This window comes from Athene noctua, chromosome 8 (assembly GCF_965140245.1).
Source record: "Athene noctua chromosome 8, bAthNoc1.hap1.1, whole genome shotgun sequence".
In the NCBI taxonomy this organism is placed as follows: Eukaryota; Metazoa; Chordata; class Aves; order Strigiformes; family Strigidae; genus Athene; species Athene noctua.
The window spans coordinates 16,806,201-16,825,044 of NC_134044.1; the positions used below are offsets into that span (position 1 = coordinate 16,806,201).

Sequence of the window (18,844 nt, forward strand, 5' to 3'; positions counted from 1 at the left end):
GCTCCTCAAGGTTATCAGTCCTTATCTCCACAGACTGGTGTATGGCTTGGGGGAATGTGGATAGAAGCACACCTGGCACCAAGCAGCCCAACAAGGAGGGCAGGGAGGGGTAAGAATTGCACCACCACAGCTACCACACAGGTCTTAAACTCCAGGGAGACCCAGGACTGGGACTTTTCCCTACCTGCACCCAGGCATCTGATCCTGCCCCCAAACATATCATTGCTGGAGTGTACCCAGATTGTCACGCTGGTGCTGATGCCTGCAAGTGCTAATTGCTGTAAGGGGCCTCAGCAAAGAATGCACCCAAGGATATAATTTTTGCAGCTGTGATGGGTACATCCCAGACAGGGCAGATAAACCATCAGACACCTGTGGAAGCCCCTCAGAGGCCCTTCCCCAAATTTTAGTATGCTTGTGCAATGTATTAATGAATGCATTAGATACTCCGGAATACATGTGTACTTCTCAGAAATTACATGAATATTCATTTATTTTATTGTATGTAGTAAGTGTGCCCTTGTCTTTCGGGATGCATATTAGGTGGAATGATCCCCCATGCATCCAGCTCCGCAATAAACAATGCCTGCCTTCTAAAACTTCAAACTGTCTTAGAGGGTTCTTTTGAGACCAAATTTACAGTAACAGTGCAGCACACAACACCTTCCCAGTTCTCACAGCACTGAAAACACTCCAGAGGGGATATGCAAAGCAGAGGCTGGAACTGTTAAAAACAGGTAAAAGCCCTCGAAAAAGCCACAGTGAGGTTTTAGGGGCAGGAGCTGCCAGGCAGAGCATTGGAACCAGGAGCTAGGAGTGCCTTATGCTGGTAAGCAATTTCTGCAGACAGGGAAAGACAATTTTGTGCTTGCTTCTTAAATAAACTGGGCACCTCTCCAAATGTCCTGCTGTCATTTTAGGTCAACAGAATAACAACAACTGTGAAATAAATTAGGCCTCGTCAAGATGTTCACTTTCAACAGAATGGTCTTTGTTAAAGTTTCCTTAATGATGGCAAGGCTAACTTCCAACTGATGTGGGGATAGACACAGAGAATAATGAACCTGCAGGCAGGACTGTGTGCATCAGTTAATGGTCAGTGCAAAGGGATGGAAAAAAATGGTTCTAGGTCTCTCATGATATATCAGGTGCTGCACAAACCCATGTCCAAAACCTGTGGGTCAATGGTGACTGTTGCCAGAGGGCTGATCTTCCTTCTCACCTGAGCTGGAGACATGCGCTTTTGTTTCTCTCCTCTTTGACCCAGTTCAGACATTAACCTCCTTGCATTTCTAAGCTAAGACCCTTCAAGAGAGGTTTGAAGTCTTGAGCCAGAAGGGGCGGATGAGAGGAAGTAACCATTATAGCCCTGGCAGTGAGCACCAAGAAGCAAGTGTACAATTTCCATAGGTAGCTGAACCGTGCCTGTGGGAATTCAGGCTCTCTGAAAACAAGGACGGCAGGAGCCTGCAAGGATTAAGGTATTATAAAGCACACCAGGGGTAATGAATGGGGTGATTGCAAAGAATGAACAAAGAGGAAACTAAACTTGTGCTTACATGTAACATAATGAGGGGCACTAGGAAAATCATGAGCCAGGCATTTACAGAACGAGGGCTTTTGCTGACTTTCAAGTTGGAGAGAGAACCCCTGCAATCTGAAGACAAGTATGATGCTGCTCACAGCTTGGTTACATGCATGGATCAGATGTTTGTATCGGCTACCCTGGAAACTGCAAGGTGCAAATTAGCTCTGCATCTCTGCCCACAATTTTACATACATATTTGCAAGGCTTGTAGTTTTGGTGATTTTTTTTTTTCCAAGTGAAACAATATTAAGTTTCACATCAGCAAAAAAGACCAAATGCTTTCCAAAAAAATCTCCTTTACCAATGAAAGTGAGAGAAGTGAGAGGTGATACTACAAGTGGTGTATTTGCTGCTTTCTTCTTCCCTCATCCTCTGTGCATATTTCTTTAGTCTTGCAAGTCAGAAGACCAGAACCCACCAGAAAAGTATGTTACTCACTTAGTGCTCCACAGGGATCTGCCTGAAAGCCCACAAAATAGAGGCAGAAGAAGACTAAGAAATGTGGCAGGTAGTGGTGAAACACCTTGGATGGTTCTCAGCTATTCACAGTCACTACAGTGTGTTGAAGTTTTATCCAAGCAGATGTTGTTAGAGGGAGTTTGGTGGGGGCTGAAGTCAGAGCAGTTCTTACCTAGAAACAAGTTTACTATATTCCACTCTGAAAAATTTCTAGATCTACCTAAAAATCACGTCTTTTGATTTCCACCTGCCCATCTTTTTCTGGATTTAAAAAAAAAAAAATAATCCTGTGTTATCACTTCTGACAGCCTTGTTTCCCAATCTGCAGGGTTGCAAGCAGGCCAAAAGGTGAGGGATGGATGTGTGTTACAGTCTCAGCTGGATCCCTCATTTCAAGCCATGATTTTGTCTATGCAAGTTTACATCCACAAAGCATTGGTGCTCACTCAGCAAAACACTATTTTGCATGTGCAGAAGCTATGACAGAGTCTGAGCAGCCCTGGGTGCAAAGGAAAAGCTAGGTAAGAAGACAGGCTCTCCAAAATGCAAGGATTATGGTTGCCTGTGCAAGTTTTCTCAAAATAAACCAGATCTGTGTACCTTCTAAGCCTTCCCTTGGGTGACCTGCAATTACCGAATTTTTTGAAAACTCTCACACCTCTCAATAAACCAAAAGGCCAGATGATAAGAACCGAGAGGAGGAAGAGTGAAAAAGCGGAACGACAGTGTGAAAGTTGGCACTGTTAGCAGACAGAGTTGACCTCCACATCCTTAAAAGTGCCCCAACCAGCATTTTTAGCAGGAAATCACCAGCCTTGTCTATATGGCCATGTTACCCAAAGTAGTACATGTACAAGCTACATTCAGTTTAGACTTACTGAGGATGCCTGGCTGAAATAGAAGAATGTTCAAAATTCAGGGGAAACATTCACAGACAGATGGATGCACACACTCATTCCCATACAATGGTTGCTTGACCACACCAAAGGATCCTTGCAGAGGTTGTTGATGCAGGTAGCATTGAGCACCTTCAGTCCAACATCTGCAACAAGAAAAATCAAGAGGCAGATCATTCCTGTGCAGTCACACTGGGAGCTGCCAAGTCCATGCCAGCCTGCACAGCAGCCAGTGAATGTTACCAGCTGGTGGCTGCAGCGTGGTCTGGAGGACACAATGCCTCACCACCAGCAGCCTTGGAGCTGCTGAGGGACTAGGGCTTTCTGAATGTATAACTCCAGGCAGTCAGGCAGTGCTATGTGTGCTAGCTCTGCAGTTGCTATCCCAGAAAAAGCCTGGCTACCCTGACAATTTCACCCAGAAGCCAAGCTAATTAGCACATCCCAAGTGCTGCACTAATATGCACATAAGGCTTTTTGGTGGCCAGGCTAGGGTCTCTACCCCACTGAGAACAAGCTCAGGCAGCCTAGTGCAGCCTGCTGCTACTCAGTAGAGACAACATATTTCATGCTTAGTTTCCCTTACTTTCCCCCCTCCATCTAGAGAGTGGCAAGCTCCATCAGAGGACACACGCCAGACCACCACTCTGGGTCCTCCTGGTTTTGCATGCTGACAGGATAAATGGTAATGACCACTGATACCCATCTTCTAGAAAGAATAAATGAGCTGGGGTCTGCCACTATTGGCAGGGTGATGGGCTTGTAACTGCATTTGTGGAGGGCAAGTCCCACCTTTAGAAATTACCTCTTGTTGGACCTGTACTGCTCTGTTGCCTCACTTGCCATTTCCACAAGTGGCTGTTCTCTAATGTCCTATAGATGATGATGAGGAGAGAGGTTCTCCAGAAAACCAGGCAGACTCCTGCTCCAAATCTCTCTCAGCCTTCCTACTTCCACTGCCTTCACTGGGGGGATTAGCTTCTGTAGGTGACACTACTCTTACAAAGACACCTCACAGCATCACTTACTCAGTACTCGGTGTCCCTGCCAAGTTCAGGGGCACTGCTCACACTCATCATCCAGGATGGGCTCAGGGCTTGCAGAAGGTGAGTGAGAACAGAGCAGGATCAAGCTCGGGATAAATCTGATGATATAACCAGGTCATTCCAGATCACACCTCTTCAGGACACTGTCCTGGCACAGGGGTCAGATCAGTCCCTACACAGCCACACAAATATTTACCATTCAGGAGCATCACTGGAAATTACTTTGAGACCAGCACGTCACATCACATTTCAAAGCAGAAAAGGTTTCTATATTGCCTTCAAGTAACCCCAGTCAAAAAGGATGGAGACTGAGTCTGGAGGAGGTGCTCCAACTCAGGATTAAGAGGCAGAGGTGAGAATGGTACCACAACTGCCTCTGCTCCCTGCTTTCTCTCCATGGGCTGCCTCCTCCCACATCCAATGCTTTCACATTCCTGCATTAGTCTTTCAGCCCCTCACTCCAGGAATCCTCCTTGGAGCTGACTGAGAAGTTGAATGGCTTCCTGACAGCCCCCAGAGTGGATGTGAAAGCCAGGCAGGCAGCCCAGATGCACTTCTTACCCTCTGCTGCCTTAACCACGAGCAACTGCTTCTCTCTAGTGTGATGCTTCCCTCTGTGTGCTCCCTTCATTGCTTGCAGTGAGGTGGCAACTTGAGGTGCTTTACAGTCTGCCTTGGACCTTTCCCTTTTCTTTCTCTAAGCAAGGATACGGTTAAACCATAGCATCTAATTTTATGGCAGTAACAGGCCAAGCAACAGCTGAGTCCCCAAGACAAGCACGTAGAAGGGGGAACAAATTGCATGAGTCAGACTAAAAGCTTCATAAATATTGACTGGTTTTAACAGTCCTCTAAGGAACAGAGAATCTCATTTTATAACTACATCTCCCTCCCCGTTATACACTCCCTTCTCTCAGGGAGACGCAAGGGGGGTTGCTCTCCTGGCTTATGTGCACAATATTTTAATTCCTTTCCGCAGTCAAGCTGCTCTGTTGGGGACTTTGCACCACACATCAGCAGAGTATCTGAGCGCCTTCCAGTGGTGCTTTAAATAACATGACTGGAGTGGGTTTTGTTTTCTCAGGTTCGCCCCAGGGTAGAAATGACACAGACAGGAGAAATCAGATATTAAATGTATGAGGTGTGAAGGCTGAAGAGGACAGGATGGTTTTCAGTACCTTCTACTCTGATTCCTACCAGGTGAAGCACAGCTGGTGACACAGAGGAAGAGACAGATGCAATAGGAACATAGACAGAAGAGACAAATGGTGTCAGGTCTACAGTAGTAATATAGGCAAGAAAGGCAGACACTATGGAAGAGAGAAAAGTCTTGGCTACAGAAGATGGAAACTGTTGGTCATGTGAATAGACAGATTTGATAGAGGCACATGGTGGGACAGGGGGTACCCTGTAAGTCACTACCCAGGATGGAGAGCAAGATGACTCCTGCCTTTCTGACATTGTATGAAGCTCACTTGAGGACAGCTCCCCTTTCTTGCCTGCTAAAAGCTCACCAACTTCTCCCTGCTTTGTTGGGGCTATCGAGACCCAATCCTGACTTTTCCTCTACAAGGTGTGTCCCCTCTGCATTTCCAAATTTGTTTGTCATTCCCCACCTTCACCTTATTCTTAGAAACACTCTAGGCAAGAAGACAGTGATACGTGAGTCTCCCTATATGTACCACACAGTATAAAATCCTGTAACTATCAGCTGAGACTACCTAGTTGCATCCAAGACCCATCCTTGATGAAGAGGTTGGGGGACAGTTCATAAGCCCTTTCTCCCAACTTAAGTAAAGGCTCTTCCCTGACAGGTCTTTCCACAGTAGATTGCTTACTTTGGGACCAAGCAAACTATGGTTAAGTGGAGACCATAAGACCACGGGAAAGCCTGTGGATGCTGTTGAGGTTCACCTGAAATACTTGATGTATGCAATGTGTTCCTGAGAACACATGAAACGAAAAGAACATCTTCTCTCTCCAAACCCCAACTGTATAGCATACAGAGTGGTCTGGAAACCTGCCACTCCAAGCTGGCTCTGGAAAGTAGTCCTTTCATGTTCTGCTTTCAGCAGCTCAATACTGCCTCCTGCATCTTACAAGTCACTCAAAACCCACACTGGATTCCTTTTGCCTAAGGCTTACTCTGAAATAGTAAGGCTTGCTGTTTTGGAATTAAACTCAGGTTAGATTATTTGGGGACTGCATCTCTTCTAGAGGCAGCCCTAGCTTCATTAAAGCTAACAGCAAAGCCCAAAGTGACTTCAGAGAAACTGGGATTTTATATAACATACCCAAAAGCCTTCACTGCTTCACAATATGCTAGTCTACCTAGCAGAAGAGTCTATGCACAGAAAGTCTGAACATTTCAAGGACAGCAATGTCCAACAGCAGCAAGGGCCAGCTGCTTCCTAGGGAAGAGGGAGCCAAGTACAGTGATGCCAGCAGGACAGGGACCCATCCCAAGAGGTGCTAGAAGGGCAGGCCCAGAGACAGCAGCCAGATTCGGTCAAGACTCCCAATGTCAAGGAAGCCCATGATGATGAGGTAGAACCAGGCTCAAGATAAAAGTCAATCCACTAGTCAGAATCAGGCCTGATAATAGCAACCAGGGTCAAACACAGCCCAGTGAAAGCAGACAGGTCCACACTGATGGAACATGTCTGAGGTCAAACAGGGAAGTCAGCCTACAGGTCTGGGTCCAGCTCTGTAAGGGCCTTGGTGAAGCAAAGACATACCTGAGCTGCAGAGCAGCATTCCTCCACCATAGCTCAGGCAAAAACAGAAGGAGCCCAGGGTTGAGCTTAAATGGGGCTCCTCAGCCTATGGGCAGTGGATAGTGGAGGCCCCAGCTGAGGCTGCTCAGGACTGTTAGCAACCCCAGCACCCTGACACATGTACTCATCTCTCTCACACTCAGAGCTGGTGCAGCTGAGTTTAGTGGCATCTTCTTGGCCAAGTGTTCTCCATTCCTGCCCTCTGGACTGGTTGGCTTTGTCCATCCTTGCCAATTTTCCAGTTCGATTGTGTTTGATTACCTGAAGTCTGCATAGCTTTATGAAAATAGAAACTTCTACATGAAGGGGCTTAGGCAGACTAGGACCATGGGAGGTAGAGATGGAGCTCATATCTTCATGTTCTCACTATGTCTGAGCTCCAGACAGAAGTGCTCAGTGGATGATGTAGAAGACATTATCACTGAGTGAAGTAATAGGGAGAATATGCAGACTATGTTGTTTTCCTATTGAGAATAAAATACATAAGAACACTAAAATGTAATAGTATTTCCAGCACTTGGACAAATGGGCTAAAACCTAAGGAATTTTCCAGGTGAGAGTCTTACAGAAGTCCGACACTGCAAATCAACCATCTCATAACTGCGACAAATGCAAAAAGTCCACTAGCATCTGGCAGTGGCTGTCAGGCATCTATCCACCCACCCACCTGCTGGGAGCATTCACCACTCACAGCATCCAGTAATCTCCCTTCTAGTATGTAAATGTAGAACGGTAGTCCCTCACCTTCACCAGGGCTCTCACTTGAAAGGACTGGCACACTCTACACATGAATTGCTTTGGGGGCTGAACAGTTGCAGTTGCCCAGAACTGAAGATTCTCCACAGTGAAAGAGGAAATCCCAGGGAATAGCTCATCTTCCTGAAAGAGTCTGCCAGTAGCCCATGATGTCTTATAGCCAAGGGTAGGAGAACACAGTCAGAGATCTCTGGATTGTATATAAACTTAGATGAGATGTTGAAACCCATCTTCTATATGAAAGCAAATTGAATTTCACAGCAGATCTCATGACAGGTAGGGACCTGGAAAGCCATTTAATACCAAGTAAAAACAGACCTGACATTCTCTTAAGAATATAGTTTTGAGTCAAATCTACTATTGTCCACCCTGGACTCCTGTGCAAAGTGGTACCCATCAAGTTATGGCCTCTGATTCATGGGGGCTGTTCAGCTCTGACCAGTTTGAAACAGGCGGCTTAGGGAGACAGAGGCAGCTGGAAAACTATTCCCAGTAGGCCATAGGTGTCCTTCAGTCCAACCAGAACTTTGTGAAGAATGGGAGTACTTCAGCTGGTTGACCACTGATTCACAAGACTGAGGGAAAAGGCAAGTTTGATTTACTTGTACATATTACACCTGCAGGGAAAATTTTGGAATATTTCCGTAGTAGAGAAGTATTCCTTAATGGAAGCATCACGTTCATTTTCATAGACACTTCTTGCAAAAGATATGACCCTCTCCCCCTCTATTTTTTAGTAAAAAAAAAATATTAAAAGGGATATTAAAACGCTAGACACTGTATAGCTATCCAAGGTCCACAGCAAGTTGTAGGGAGAGGTGGGGACCAGAAGACAAAAGCCCAAACATGGAAATGATGCTGTCTTTTAGTTAAGATGAAGTGCAGGTACCATCAGATGAAGCTATGTTGGGTAGTCTGGCATGATGTGGTGTCAAAAAAGCACATGAAGTGAGTCATTAGGAGTATACGTACAAGTCAGAGTTTGGACAAAGTGTGGTACAGATGATTCAGTTCTGCAGAAGAAGCAGAAGAGAAGAACAAAGTTTAGCCCTGTTACTATTACAACATTTTTCTTGGTAAGGTTGTAATAAAAAACTAGTAGCAGGTCCCTGATCAGTAGTGATGGACAGGCAACAAATAGAACCCAAACCAAGATGTAGTAATGACCTGAGAAGACATGGAATATGTGCAATGTGCCTCAATACTTTTCTCTAAGCTAATAAAATACGTCTGTGCAGCAAGAACCAGCATCTGACCTTCCACTTCTTTTTTTTCCCCCAAGAAAAAATGCAAGACAGTTGCCCATCCTTGATGTATTCCATATCTGCTGCCAAATCTGCACTCCCCCACTCAGACATAATCCCAAAATAGGGTGTGATGCCTTTCCCGTTGACAAAGCCGTAAGTCACGGTGAGCCTGACACACTCAACATCCTCCAATCAGTTAAATGAAAAGAGCTCTCCCCCTCTGTTTCCCACCACTTCAGCACTCATTATATCTCACATTAATTAATATAGGCAGTAGGAAGTAAGATGATAAATTACAAAAACCCATTAACCTGATTCTGTCCAAACTGGTGACGTACGGCAACTTGTACGTTAGACAAATCTTCTTTGCTAATGTGGGTGTCCTCATGTCTGAACTCCATTAAAGCAGCAGCCCCGAAAAAATATTTTTAATGTATGTACGTATGGAATGTATATCAAAGTGCGTAGACAGTGCATGCCTGTGGGAACATCAGAATTCATTAGATCAGTCTGATATGAGATATATTGAACAAGTTCCATCTGACATCTGTTACTGGGTTGTTCTGTCCACTCCCAAAGGAGTGAATCATATTGACAGGTTGAATTATATCTCAAGAGATATTTTTCTCCCCTCCTCCAAAGGCCATTTGCAATCACGGCACATCCACTGCCTCTTAAAAGTGAGCTCATCTGGCACTGGGTTGCATTGAAGTCCTCCACCGTGCCTGAAGGAAGAATGCTTTTGGGTGGTGGGAACGTGGAGAAGATGTGGTCTGTCCAGCTGTCCCTTGGAGTGCTAACCATCTTGACCATGACTCTGTACATCCCATCTACACATGGAGAACCTTTTTTACTACAAGGTAAGCTGGAATCCAGACTAGATGACACAGGTAGGTGGTTATCTTTTTGCTTTGCTTTGCTGCTTGTCATGACCAATGCAACACTCACTTATCTGTGAAAGAAAATAAAATGAACCTTGAGCTATACTAAACAATCAATTAACATGGGTGCTACCCAGTTCATATTAGCATGAGCTAAAGCTATCCTTCTGGTCTGCAGCTGGTCGCATGAGACATTCTACGAATCAGTAAAAATATCAGAACTGGTGAAATCTGGTAAGGGTATCTCTTTCTCTCCCAGAAGAAAATTTCCAAAGAAAAACATTAAAATATCAGAGAGTAGCAATTCCAGTATGTACCATATGAGATTTGACAGCTCATAAATGTCAGTAGTAGGGTGCTGCCGAACTTTTTTATTCACAAAACTCCTTTTTATATGTTCTTCTCCCATAATTTAAATTAATCTTAGCTTGAACTTACTCTGCAGGGAAATGTCAATCATTAATCTTCTTTCTCAAAGAGACTTGGCAGTGGAAAAAAAAAAAAAAGAGCAGCTAAATATAGGCTTGAAAATAACATTGCTTTTCGAATTATTTTTCCTCTTATATCACGTATTTATTTTTGTAATGATAACCAAAACATTCCTGAGGCCACTCTATCTAAATACTGCTTCTGTTTGGTTTTTACTAGAGTGTTTATAGGTTTTTTTCCTGTAGCAAATCCCCAAAATTACTAAAAGTAGCTATTTTAAAATCATAACTGTCTTTCAGACTTAGGAACGAGGTTTATAGCACTCCACGCTAACTGCAAGTTTTACACAGCGTGTAGCTCTGCCTCCCTCAGGTTTATTTCTAGAGACCACAATCAGGACCAGCGGCTTCAGCCGCAGCGTGAGGCAGGGTTGAGTCTGGCCAGATACTTGGAGCATCACTTTGGCTAGGGCTCCTCTGCTTCTGCAGATTTATGTGACTTTAGCTAATGGAGCTGATTTCTACATACTCTTGAGCATCCTTAAGGCTCATCTGCTGCAATGTTTTGTCTCGTGTGTATCAAAAATAATTGCATTCCTCCCATCACAGATTATGTAGGGCTGGTGGCTATACGAGACCATTTTCTCCTTTCTCACCTATTTGAAGGTAGGGAGCAGAAGTCCTAAAGATCCTGAAGAAGAGAAAATAAGCCTTTCTGTATAATTTCTTAGTATTTTCCATGGATTCTGTAGGTATCTTCTAGGGCTTTGTACGTTGTGGGTGTGGGCAGGGGTGTTCAGATCACAGATTTTGGGGAAAGGCCATTCTCCCTGTAAAGTCTGGCTCCCATTCTGAAAAATGAATGCAACATTCAAGTTCCAGATGATTCTGGAAATCTGCTCAGCAGAGCTGGGAGGGTCTCAGAGCCATCGGGATGCTGATTAGGCCTATTCCCTGTGTCCGTTGGTTTCTTTTGAACCCTTGACCTTCACAACCATTCATTTGAGGGCATAGCCACAACCACTAAAGCAAAACCACTAAAGAAAGCTCCCTAAAGGGGACGCATAGAGAGGTCCAAATTGCTTTAGGACAACAGCTTAGGGAGCTTGGTCTTGGAAAACAAAAAAATTCTGCATGGCCTATGGCTACTGTATGAGGCTTCCTTGGGGATAAAGAGGCTCACTTTGAAATCCTTCACACTTTGGCTCTGTTCAGGAAGAACCCTTTAATACCACTGGCAACCAGATAGAGTAGCCTCAAGGTTGAGTGGGTGCAAGAATAGACTACGGGGCTGCAGGGCTTTTCATATGTGGTACCCACACTGTCAGCCCCCACAAGGAGCAAGTTCCCACCTCTATCAGCCCTGGGAAGGGGTGAGTGGGGGGAACACCTGCAGTTTTGAGAAGAGAGGACCCCGTGGGTCACTGTCCGGCTTTGCAGAGGCAACTGCTACACCTGCCCTTGCAGAATAGGTTGGGACCGTCTGAATCAAGGTGATGTCTCCAGCTCTCTGCAGCCAGCCATGCTGATGAGGCTGCAGTGAGACTGGCCAGCAGCCCCAGGCTGGCAGGGAGGGCTCCCCCATCCTGCATCACTTCACTGCACAGCCCTCACTGCCTGGACATTTTATTCTGTGCTCACACATCTTCTTCCCCTGAGCTCCTTCCACACCAACAGAGTGCTGACAGGAGACGTTTTCCTTCCACTTCTTAGCCTTCTTAATTTTTGTTTTAATGTTGGGTGCTGGAAGGTCCATCCTTTTTGTCATTAGAAATCGAGAAATGTGTGTTTTATGTGCTGCAGAGAACCGAGTGCTTCCGGAGAGAGAAGACACAAATCACGAGGACACACTGCTGACTCTGCTTCTTAACAAGAAACTTGCATGGCGGAGACCAGAAAATATTGGTAAGCAAAGGGGATGGGAAATCTCAGCTTCTTGAATCTGTGTTTGCATGAATACAAGGAACCTGGTCCTCAGGTTCCTCAGAAATACTAACTGCTCAGAAAGTGGAAGCACCCGGTATGGTGCCTACATGTGATTAATGTCAGATGTTCTCCATCGTGGGGATCCTGGACCTGCTTTTGTAATGCAGTGTAAAGCTGCCCAAAAACACACACCCGAGATCTTTGGACACTCAACACTGAGCTGGCAAAGAAGCATGTGTGTGTACATAAGAAACAGCAAGAAGAGATGCTGCTGAGTCCCTGTGCCCCTGCTATCTCTGAGAGGTTGTGTACTGTGCCTGGGGCATGTGCCAGCCTTGGGAGTCACCTCTCCACCCACAGGCCATACAGCGCCGTGCGCTTTTGAAAGACAGATCAGTGTCTTGCTGGCATGCTAAAACCAGCAGCATCTTATTACTACATGGGGCAGTGGGACAGCATCAAGATTTTGCAGAAAGCATATGGCTGAGATCCCTTGGGGTCAGGTGTAGGCTGCGACAAAGGTAGTGGGAGCTCCTGTCTGAGCCTAAGCCACTGCTATTGCTGAAAGAGGTTTAGACAATGGGCTTTTCCCACACAGCGAAGAGGCCAAAGACAGGCCACATGGAAGCTTTTCTTGTCTGTGCTCCATGAACAGACACCAGATTTAAAGCCACCTGCATATGGCTAAACTCAGACCGGCTGAAGGGAAACTTGGGCTTTCCCTGACACTATGCACAGGGATCACAAGTGCCATATGGATTACAGGGGTCAGCTATTCCCATGGCCACCACGGCCAGGGGAGGGTTTGGGCTGTATGCGATGGTCTCAGAGCAGGAAGCTGCCCTTCTCTGTGAAAACAGCCAAGAATGGGGCCCAGCAAAAATTTTGTTATAAAAATCCATTTGTCAAAATCACTCAGTGTTCTTCCCCAGACCCGTGTTAATGCAGTGAGGCAATGGTTAAACAATCCTGGGACAAATAAATAAACACAAATAAATCAAGTCCTTATACTAACAAAGGCATTCTTCTTGCAAAGGGGATGCATTCAAGAAATAACATTTTTATGATTGGTTTATGGATTATTGCACTTATTACTCCTAGAGGAAAGGCTGCATTTTATGCCAGACAATTGAATATAATGAATCTCTGAGCAGAGCACAGACAGAGGATTTACAGCAGGCAGTTTCTCAAGGCTTCATCCATAAATTAACTTCCTTCCCCCTGCCTGAGATAATCTGTTCCAAATTTCGACCGCTGTTCATTTTCTATTCATAGCAGTCATTGGCCAAGCGTATGCTTTGTGGAAAGTTGAGCCCAAATAGGCACTTGAAACTCTGAAAGAAGTAAGAATGTGTATAATAATAATAATAATCATCATCATTATCATCATCGTCTCTTAAGTGGCACTTTTGACCTGTAGCTATGCAGACCTGGCTGTCTCTACCTTATGGATATGTAAAGACTTAAGAAGAATCTGCCTAAGGTCACTGCTGGCAGTGCCAGGAACAGAGCCCTCACCTCTGGACTCCCAGCCCATCCCCAGCCTATCTCTCAAACATCTCTTTCCCTGATGTAATGGATTTGCTTAGGAACTGCTACTTTTTCAGTTGGATGAATATCTGTCAGAAAATATTTAGGATTTTTCAGCTGAATTGTTTCCTTCTCAAAGCAGAAACTGAGAAGGTGGTCAGGTCTTTCTTGGAATCCTCCTGCTCAGTTTCGAACATTTTAAAAAATAAAAGCCCAAGTCTGGTGATGCATCTGTGTCTTATCTGAAATCAGGGGTAATTATGTCCTGAATCCCCTTGAAGATGCAGACCAGTGCCTGCTGCCACGTTAGGAGCAGACAAAGGAGGCAGCTCCAGGGCTGGCTGGAAACATTCTTTAGCTCATTCTTGGCTTTTCTGCTTATTTTAGTGCACTTTTTCCCAAACTGGCATTTAAAACCAGCTGATCCCCTCCCAGGAGAACTGCTGTAGTCCAGTCACTCAGCTTTGACTGAGCTCATTTTGTGGTTCTTTCCATTATTTTGTCTATCAGATTTAAAAAAAAAAAAAAAAAATGTTTTTGACATCAGTTTGAGTCTGGAATAAGGTATTCAGTCCTAAAGAACAGTGAAATTGAAATTCCCCATCCCTTCCTGCAGATTTCCCTATTGCTAGTCCAGGCCCTTCCCAACTCCACTGGAGATTTTAGATTCTGTTCATAGGCACCTAACTCTCCCTTTGACCTGGATGGGATATCTCAGGGCAGTTAGTTCGTCCATCTGCATAGTTTTTTGACAGTTTAGTACAGTACTGCTCAGCCTTGAGATCTCTTAAGTCTGATCTATGAAGCTGGTCCCCAGATTCCTGTGTCCCCATAACATTTAGAAGTGTGGAATCCGTGCACTCACTGCTATGTTACTTCTCCTGTTGCGCTACTCTGTCATCTATGATGTTTGCTGACTTATAGAGCAGTAAGTGATGCTAGGCTAAATCTGTGTCTCCTGACTTCTGCCTGCATGCATGATGTGAGGATAAACAAGTCTTAAAGGAAGCAATGGGAGTTCATATGAAAGGCCAGTGACAGAAAAGCCAGCATTAGAGATTTGCTGTTATCAGGGTAAAAAAAATAAAAAACAGCAAAGAGTTTCACCTGAGTTAGTATCACACAGCATGTGACCTTGTTGGGCCAATTCCCCTAGAGCCTGGGTAAAGTACCATAGAATTCTGCAGAGAAAGCCTGCTTTTCTTCACTGTTTCTGTTACCATAGATTTGGAGATCACTAACAGGAATGAAATGATAACCAGGTCTTTTCTTGTCAACCCTTGAAGAGGTTAAATGAAGAAACTGTTTTTGATTTGAGCTTTGGGAAGCAATGAAGATGATGCTGATGTTACTCTCTCACTTCTTGCAGACTGGGAGCTGGCAAAGAAATTTGAAGAGCTTGAACAGGTGAGGGGGGCAAATACACAAACACATATATGCATACTGTTGCATGAATAGCTAAGCAACTGGGCATACTGTCTTTGTGCCCTGTTCTATCTTTGCATCCTGCTACTCTTCACTCTGCTGCTATAATGTAAGCATGTATCACAGAAAGAGAAGAGCAGAACTTGGGCTAAATAGCTGCACAAACTGCAAAAGATAAAAAGAGAACAAGGCTATACTAGGGCAACAAAAGCTGAGGCAGCTCTTGCCTCTGCCACCAGTGAAAGGCCAGCAAAGGCCAAGCCAGGAAAAAAATAAACGTCAAAGGAAATCTCCATGGAAGAAAAGGGAGGGAGAAGAGGAGGTCATGCTGCCTTCCTAGGCGCCGTATCAGCCAGCTGCGTTAGATAACGAGCTAAAGTTAGAGGAAAAGCCACTGCACACCTAATACAGAAAGATTTTTGTCTGATCTCTTTACTAGTAAGGGAGGTACTATGTGGGGCCAGAGCCCTGCTATGCTGAGCAGAGTGCACACATACACACAGAGAGCAAGGGGAAGCCCCATACTACACCCAGGAACAGGGAAAGGTATGCAGCAACCTTGACAGGGCTCCCGCTGTGCCCCAAACCCTGCAAGCAGTGGAAACCCTTTTTCCTCTTTCTCAAGCCGGGTCCAGCTGTGGATCCTGGAGGTCCTGCTGGATTCCATTTGGCACTTTTCACATCAGCCTGAAAAATCACAGTGCATCATGCCAGAAGGGAGGCTGCCAGCTCCTACCCTAGACCCTCACTCCAGTGCTGAGGGACATTAAGCTCTGGCTTCCTAGGAACAACACTGCCAGAGCAGAAGTCTAGATGATGGCCATAGATCTTCCCAGTCTACTAGGAAAAGGTAGCTACAGATGGCGAAGAAATACCGTGGACTTTCCACATTACAAACAAGGGAAGTTAGCAAGGATTAAGGTGAAAGGAGAGGAGGGACAACCCAGAGTAATGGAGAAGTGATGCTCTCTGCTGCAGTGGGTGGATGTCTGGAGACATCCTGCCCCAGCACTGACTTGGCTCAGTGGTGCAATATCCTTCTACACAACCTGGGGTAGGGAGGAACAGCAGAGGGCCTACACTGCTGCCACCAAACAAGCAGCTTAAAGGGCGTCATGAGGAGGTATGAGTGCTCTAAAGGCAGATTCTCCTGGAACAGTCCTGCTCCAGGGAAGACCCTGTCCTCCCCAGTGATGCTGTCAGCCAGGCTGCCTGTACCTCCTGCCTCTGAGCTGCCCTGTGCTTGCCAGCACACTGTAGAACTCCTCATGATGGGGCATTTGTTTACTGCTGTTTGTTTTTAAACAGCTGGAGAAGTTGAAGGATCAGCTCTCAGCTGAGGAAGGGTCAGAGGTGGCCTATGCCTTGGAAAGTCTCTCGGCATCCCAGCCCAAAAAACGCGGTAAGTTTTGGGTTAGAGCCCTGCAGCCATTCTGTCCAGCTTTCATCTTCAGGGCTTCCTTTCTGCAACAAAGACAGTGACAGTAAACATGCCCCAGATATGCTGCAAAACAGGTTGGCAGCTTTTCTAGCAGTCCTGGCCCTCTCTTGTTAATGGCTGGCTTGTTCAGCACTGGTGAGGACTTTGTACCCAACCCTGTCTGCTGTTGTGGCAGGTACACAGGTCTGCACACCCAGGACCTCACTGGAGGCAGTCAGTGTTGCATCCCTCTTTTCACAGAGGAACATGGGGCTATATGAGCAATGAGTGCCTGTCCTGGAGGGGATGAGTTCTGTATGAACATGTCCCTGCAGTGCACCCGTCGCTTTGATCTGGGCACAAAGCTAGTGCTGAAGGCATAATGAGGCATGTGGACTGCATGCATTCCCCTCTGCCAAGGTCACTGCCTCCCAAGAGAGGAAAAAGGAGCACTTGTTTGTGCTGCTGAAAAGCAGCTAAATGGGATGTGGAAATCAACTGAGAATGCAGGGTACTAAGATCCAGTAGGTCCCCTAACTGGTGTCCAAGCTTTGTCCAGTCTGTATCCAGTGTCTCAAGAGCATATGGTAGCAGTGCTCCTGCAAGGCTGCCCCTGACAAGCACATGGACAATGCTGTTCACACTGGCTTTCAGCAGATTCCTCCACAAAGCAGTGGCAGCTGTAAAACAGAAGTCACTGATGACAGTTCTGGCCTGAAAACAAAAGAGCTAGTTCTGCCTTTATCCCACATGCTCTGTGCATGTGCAAGGTGACAACCCGCCAGACAGCCAAGAGAAAATCCCTTTGTGCAAGGCTTGCTTAGGTGATCCTTAAGACAATCTGCAATTTATCAGCAACCCTGGAGGCTGTCATTAATTTTGCTAAACCAATTCATGCCCCCATCAGTCTGCAATGTTCAAATGTAGATAAAACTACTTCCCCCTGCCAAGTTTAAATCAGATTCTGCCAGAAAATAAAGCAGAGAATCTTTGCCTTCATCTCAAGTCCTTCCAGTCTGGCAGGAGCTTGTGTCTCAGCCTGAGCATTGCTGATTCATTAGAAGCTTTCTCCCAAGATTCTGCTTCCAAAAACCAGGTAGAAATCTCTTTTCATACTTGACAATTGGAGACCCACACAGGATTCAAACAGGGCATGCTGGTGATACAGCTATTTTTTCCAACACCAGAATGTGCATCCTTCCCTAATCTGCTTAGAAGACCCCACAGAGTACACCATTGTTTGGAGGATAGTTAGCAGCAGTCACTAGGTTTTTAAAAAAAAAATTGTAAGGGCCAGATCGAGTCTCTCCAAGTCAGTATCCTGCTCTTTCACTCAGACACAGGTGAAAAACCATGCACACACCTCTCAGGCAGCAAAACTGCTGGCCAGCAGACAGGAAAGAAAAATCTGATTCCTGATATTGCTGAAGTAGAGCAAATGGAAAAGCAAACCCTTATAAATCAAACACCAAGGAAACAACTTTTAGGCCCCTTATTTACACTATAAACAGCTAAAAGAAACACCTTCTACAAGTGTTGTATGAAGTCAAAGCTGGTTATTGAGATGTCCCCAGAAACCACAACGCTGGCTTCGCACGCCAACTCTCTCAAGACATGGGGCTTTTGAAACATACTCTGGGGCTAGAGCGGGAAGCTGGAAAATGTCCCTTGGATGCTAACATAATTCTCTTGTATCCCTTCCCAGCCTGCTTTTGGAAATACTGCATCTGAAGGCTTGCCAGGACTGGAAGATGATGATGAGCCCTTCCCCAAATTGCCTTGCTGGGTATTAATGTGTTAAGAGTTTGTTCTGTTCTGTCATCGTGCTGCTAACTTGGATGCCATCCTCATGACTGCATCACAGCCAAGTCTAACAGGGACTGTGACAGGAGTTGGTAGCCCACTACCACTCTCCAACTGTTCCTTCCTTCCAGGTTTAACCTACCATATCTTCTACTTGGAAGCTGCTTCCCAACTTTCCTTGCTGTTCTGTGTGTGCCATTCAGTTTGCTGCCACTGTACACTCTTACCCTTCTCACCAGTTCCCCTGAGCTTGGACCGTTGCTCACATCTGCAGATGTTGCTCACAGTCATGTCTGGGTTTCCCATCACCTCCTAGGAGAAGGTCTATGATCACCTCACATCCTCTGTTGGGACAGGAAGGTGGACTGGGTGTAACGTGGAGGGCTCAGGGCTGCCTGCCTCGGCTTGCTGAGCCAGAGGTGTTCCTCGTTGTGTCCCGTCAGCGTACACAATAAGTTTGGGGGAGGACAGGCACAGAAGTCTGGATCCTTTGGATATCATTCCAATAAAGATTGTTGCACAGAAGCACAGTGCTGTTTTCTTTCTTCCCCCCTGCAGAGGCCCAAGGGGCAGCACATTTCCCTTGATGTAGGCTCTTGTTACCTTAATGGTTCATGTGAAGTTTACAATGGAAAAAAGGCTTCCACTAAACACCTAGGTTT

At 45.6% G+C, this 18,844-nt stretch overlaps 1 protein-coding gene across 3 annotated transcripts; it reads left to right on the forward strand.

Moving 5' to 3' along the window:
- Positions 1–9,199: 9,199 nt before the first annotated feature.
- UTS2B (urotensin 2B) lies at positions 9,200–18,595 on the forward strand. Of its 3 annotated transcripts, none has more exons than XM_074912360.1 (5): positions 9,200–9,659; positions 11,882–11,983; positions 14,904–14,941; positions 16,268–16,361; positions 18,085–18,595. In XM_074912360.1, the coding sequence occupies exons 1-5, from the start codon at positions 9,506–9,508 to the stop codon at positions 18,108–18,110; spliced, it is 414 nt and encodes a 137-aa protein (XP_074768461.1). In that variant the 5' UTR covers positions 9,200–9,505; the 3' UTR covers positions 18,111–18,595. The 3 variants fall into 3 exon arrangements, with proteins under 3 accessions (XP_074768461.1, XP_074768462.1, XP_074768463.1); XM_074912361.1 differs by having other exon boundaries at positions 9,200–9,629; XM_074912362.1 differs by having other exon boundaries at positions 9,200–9,629; positions 16,268–16,358.
- Positions 18,596–18,844: the final 249 nt, after the last annotated feature.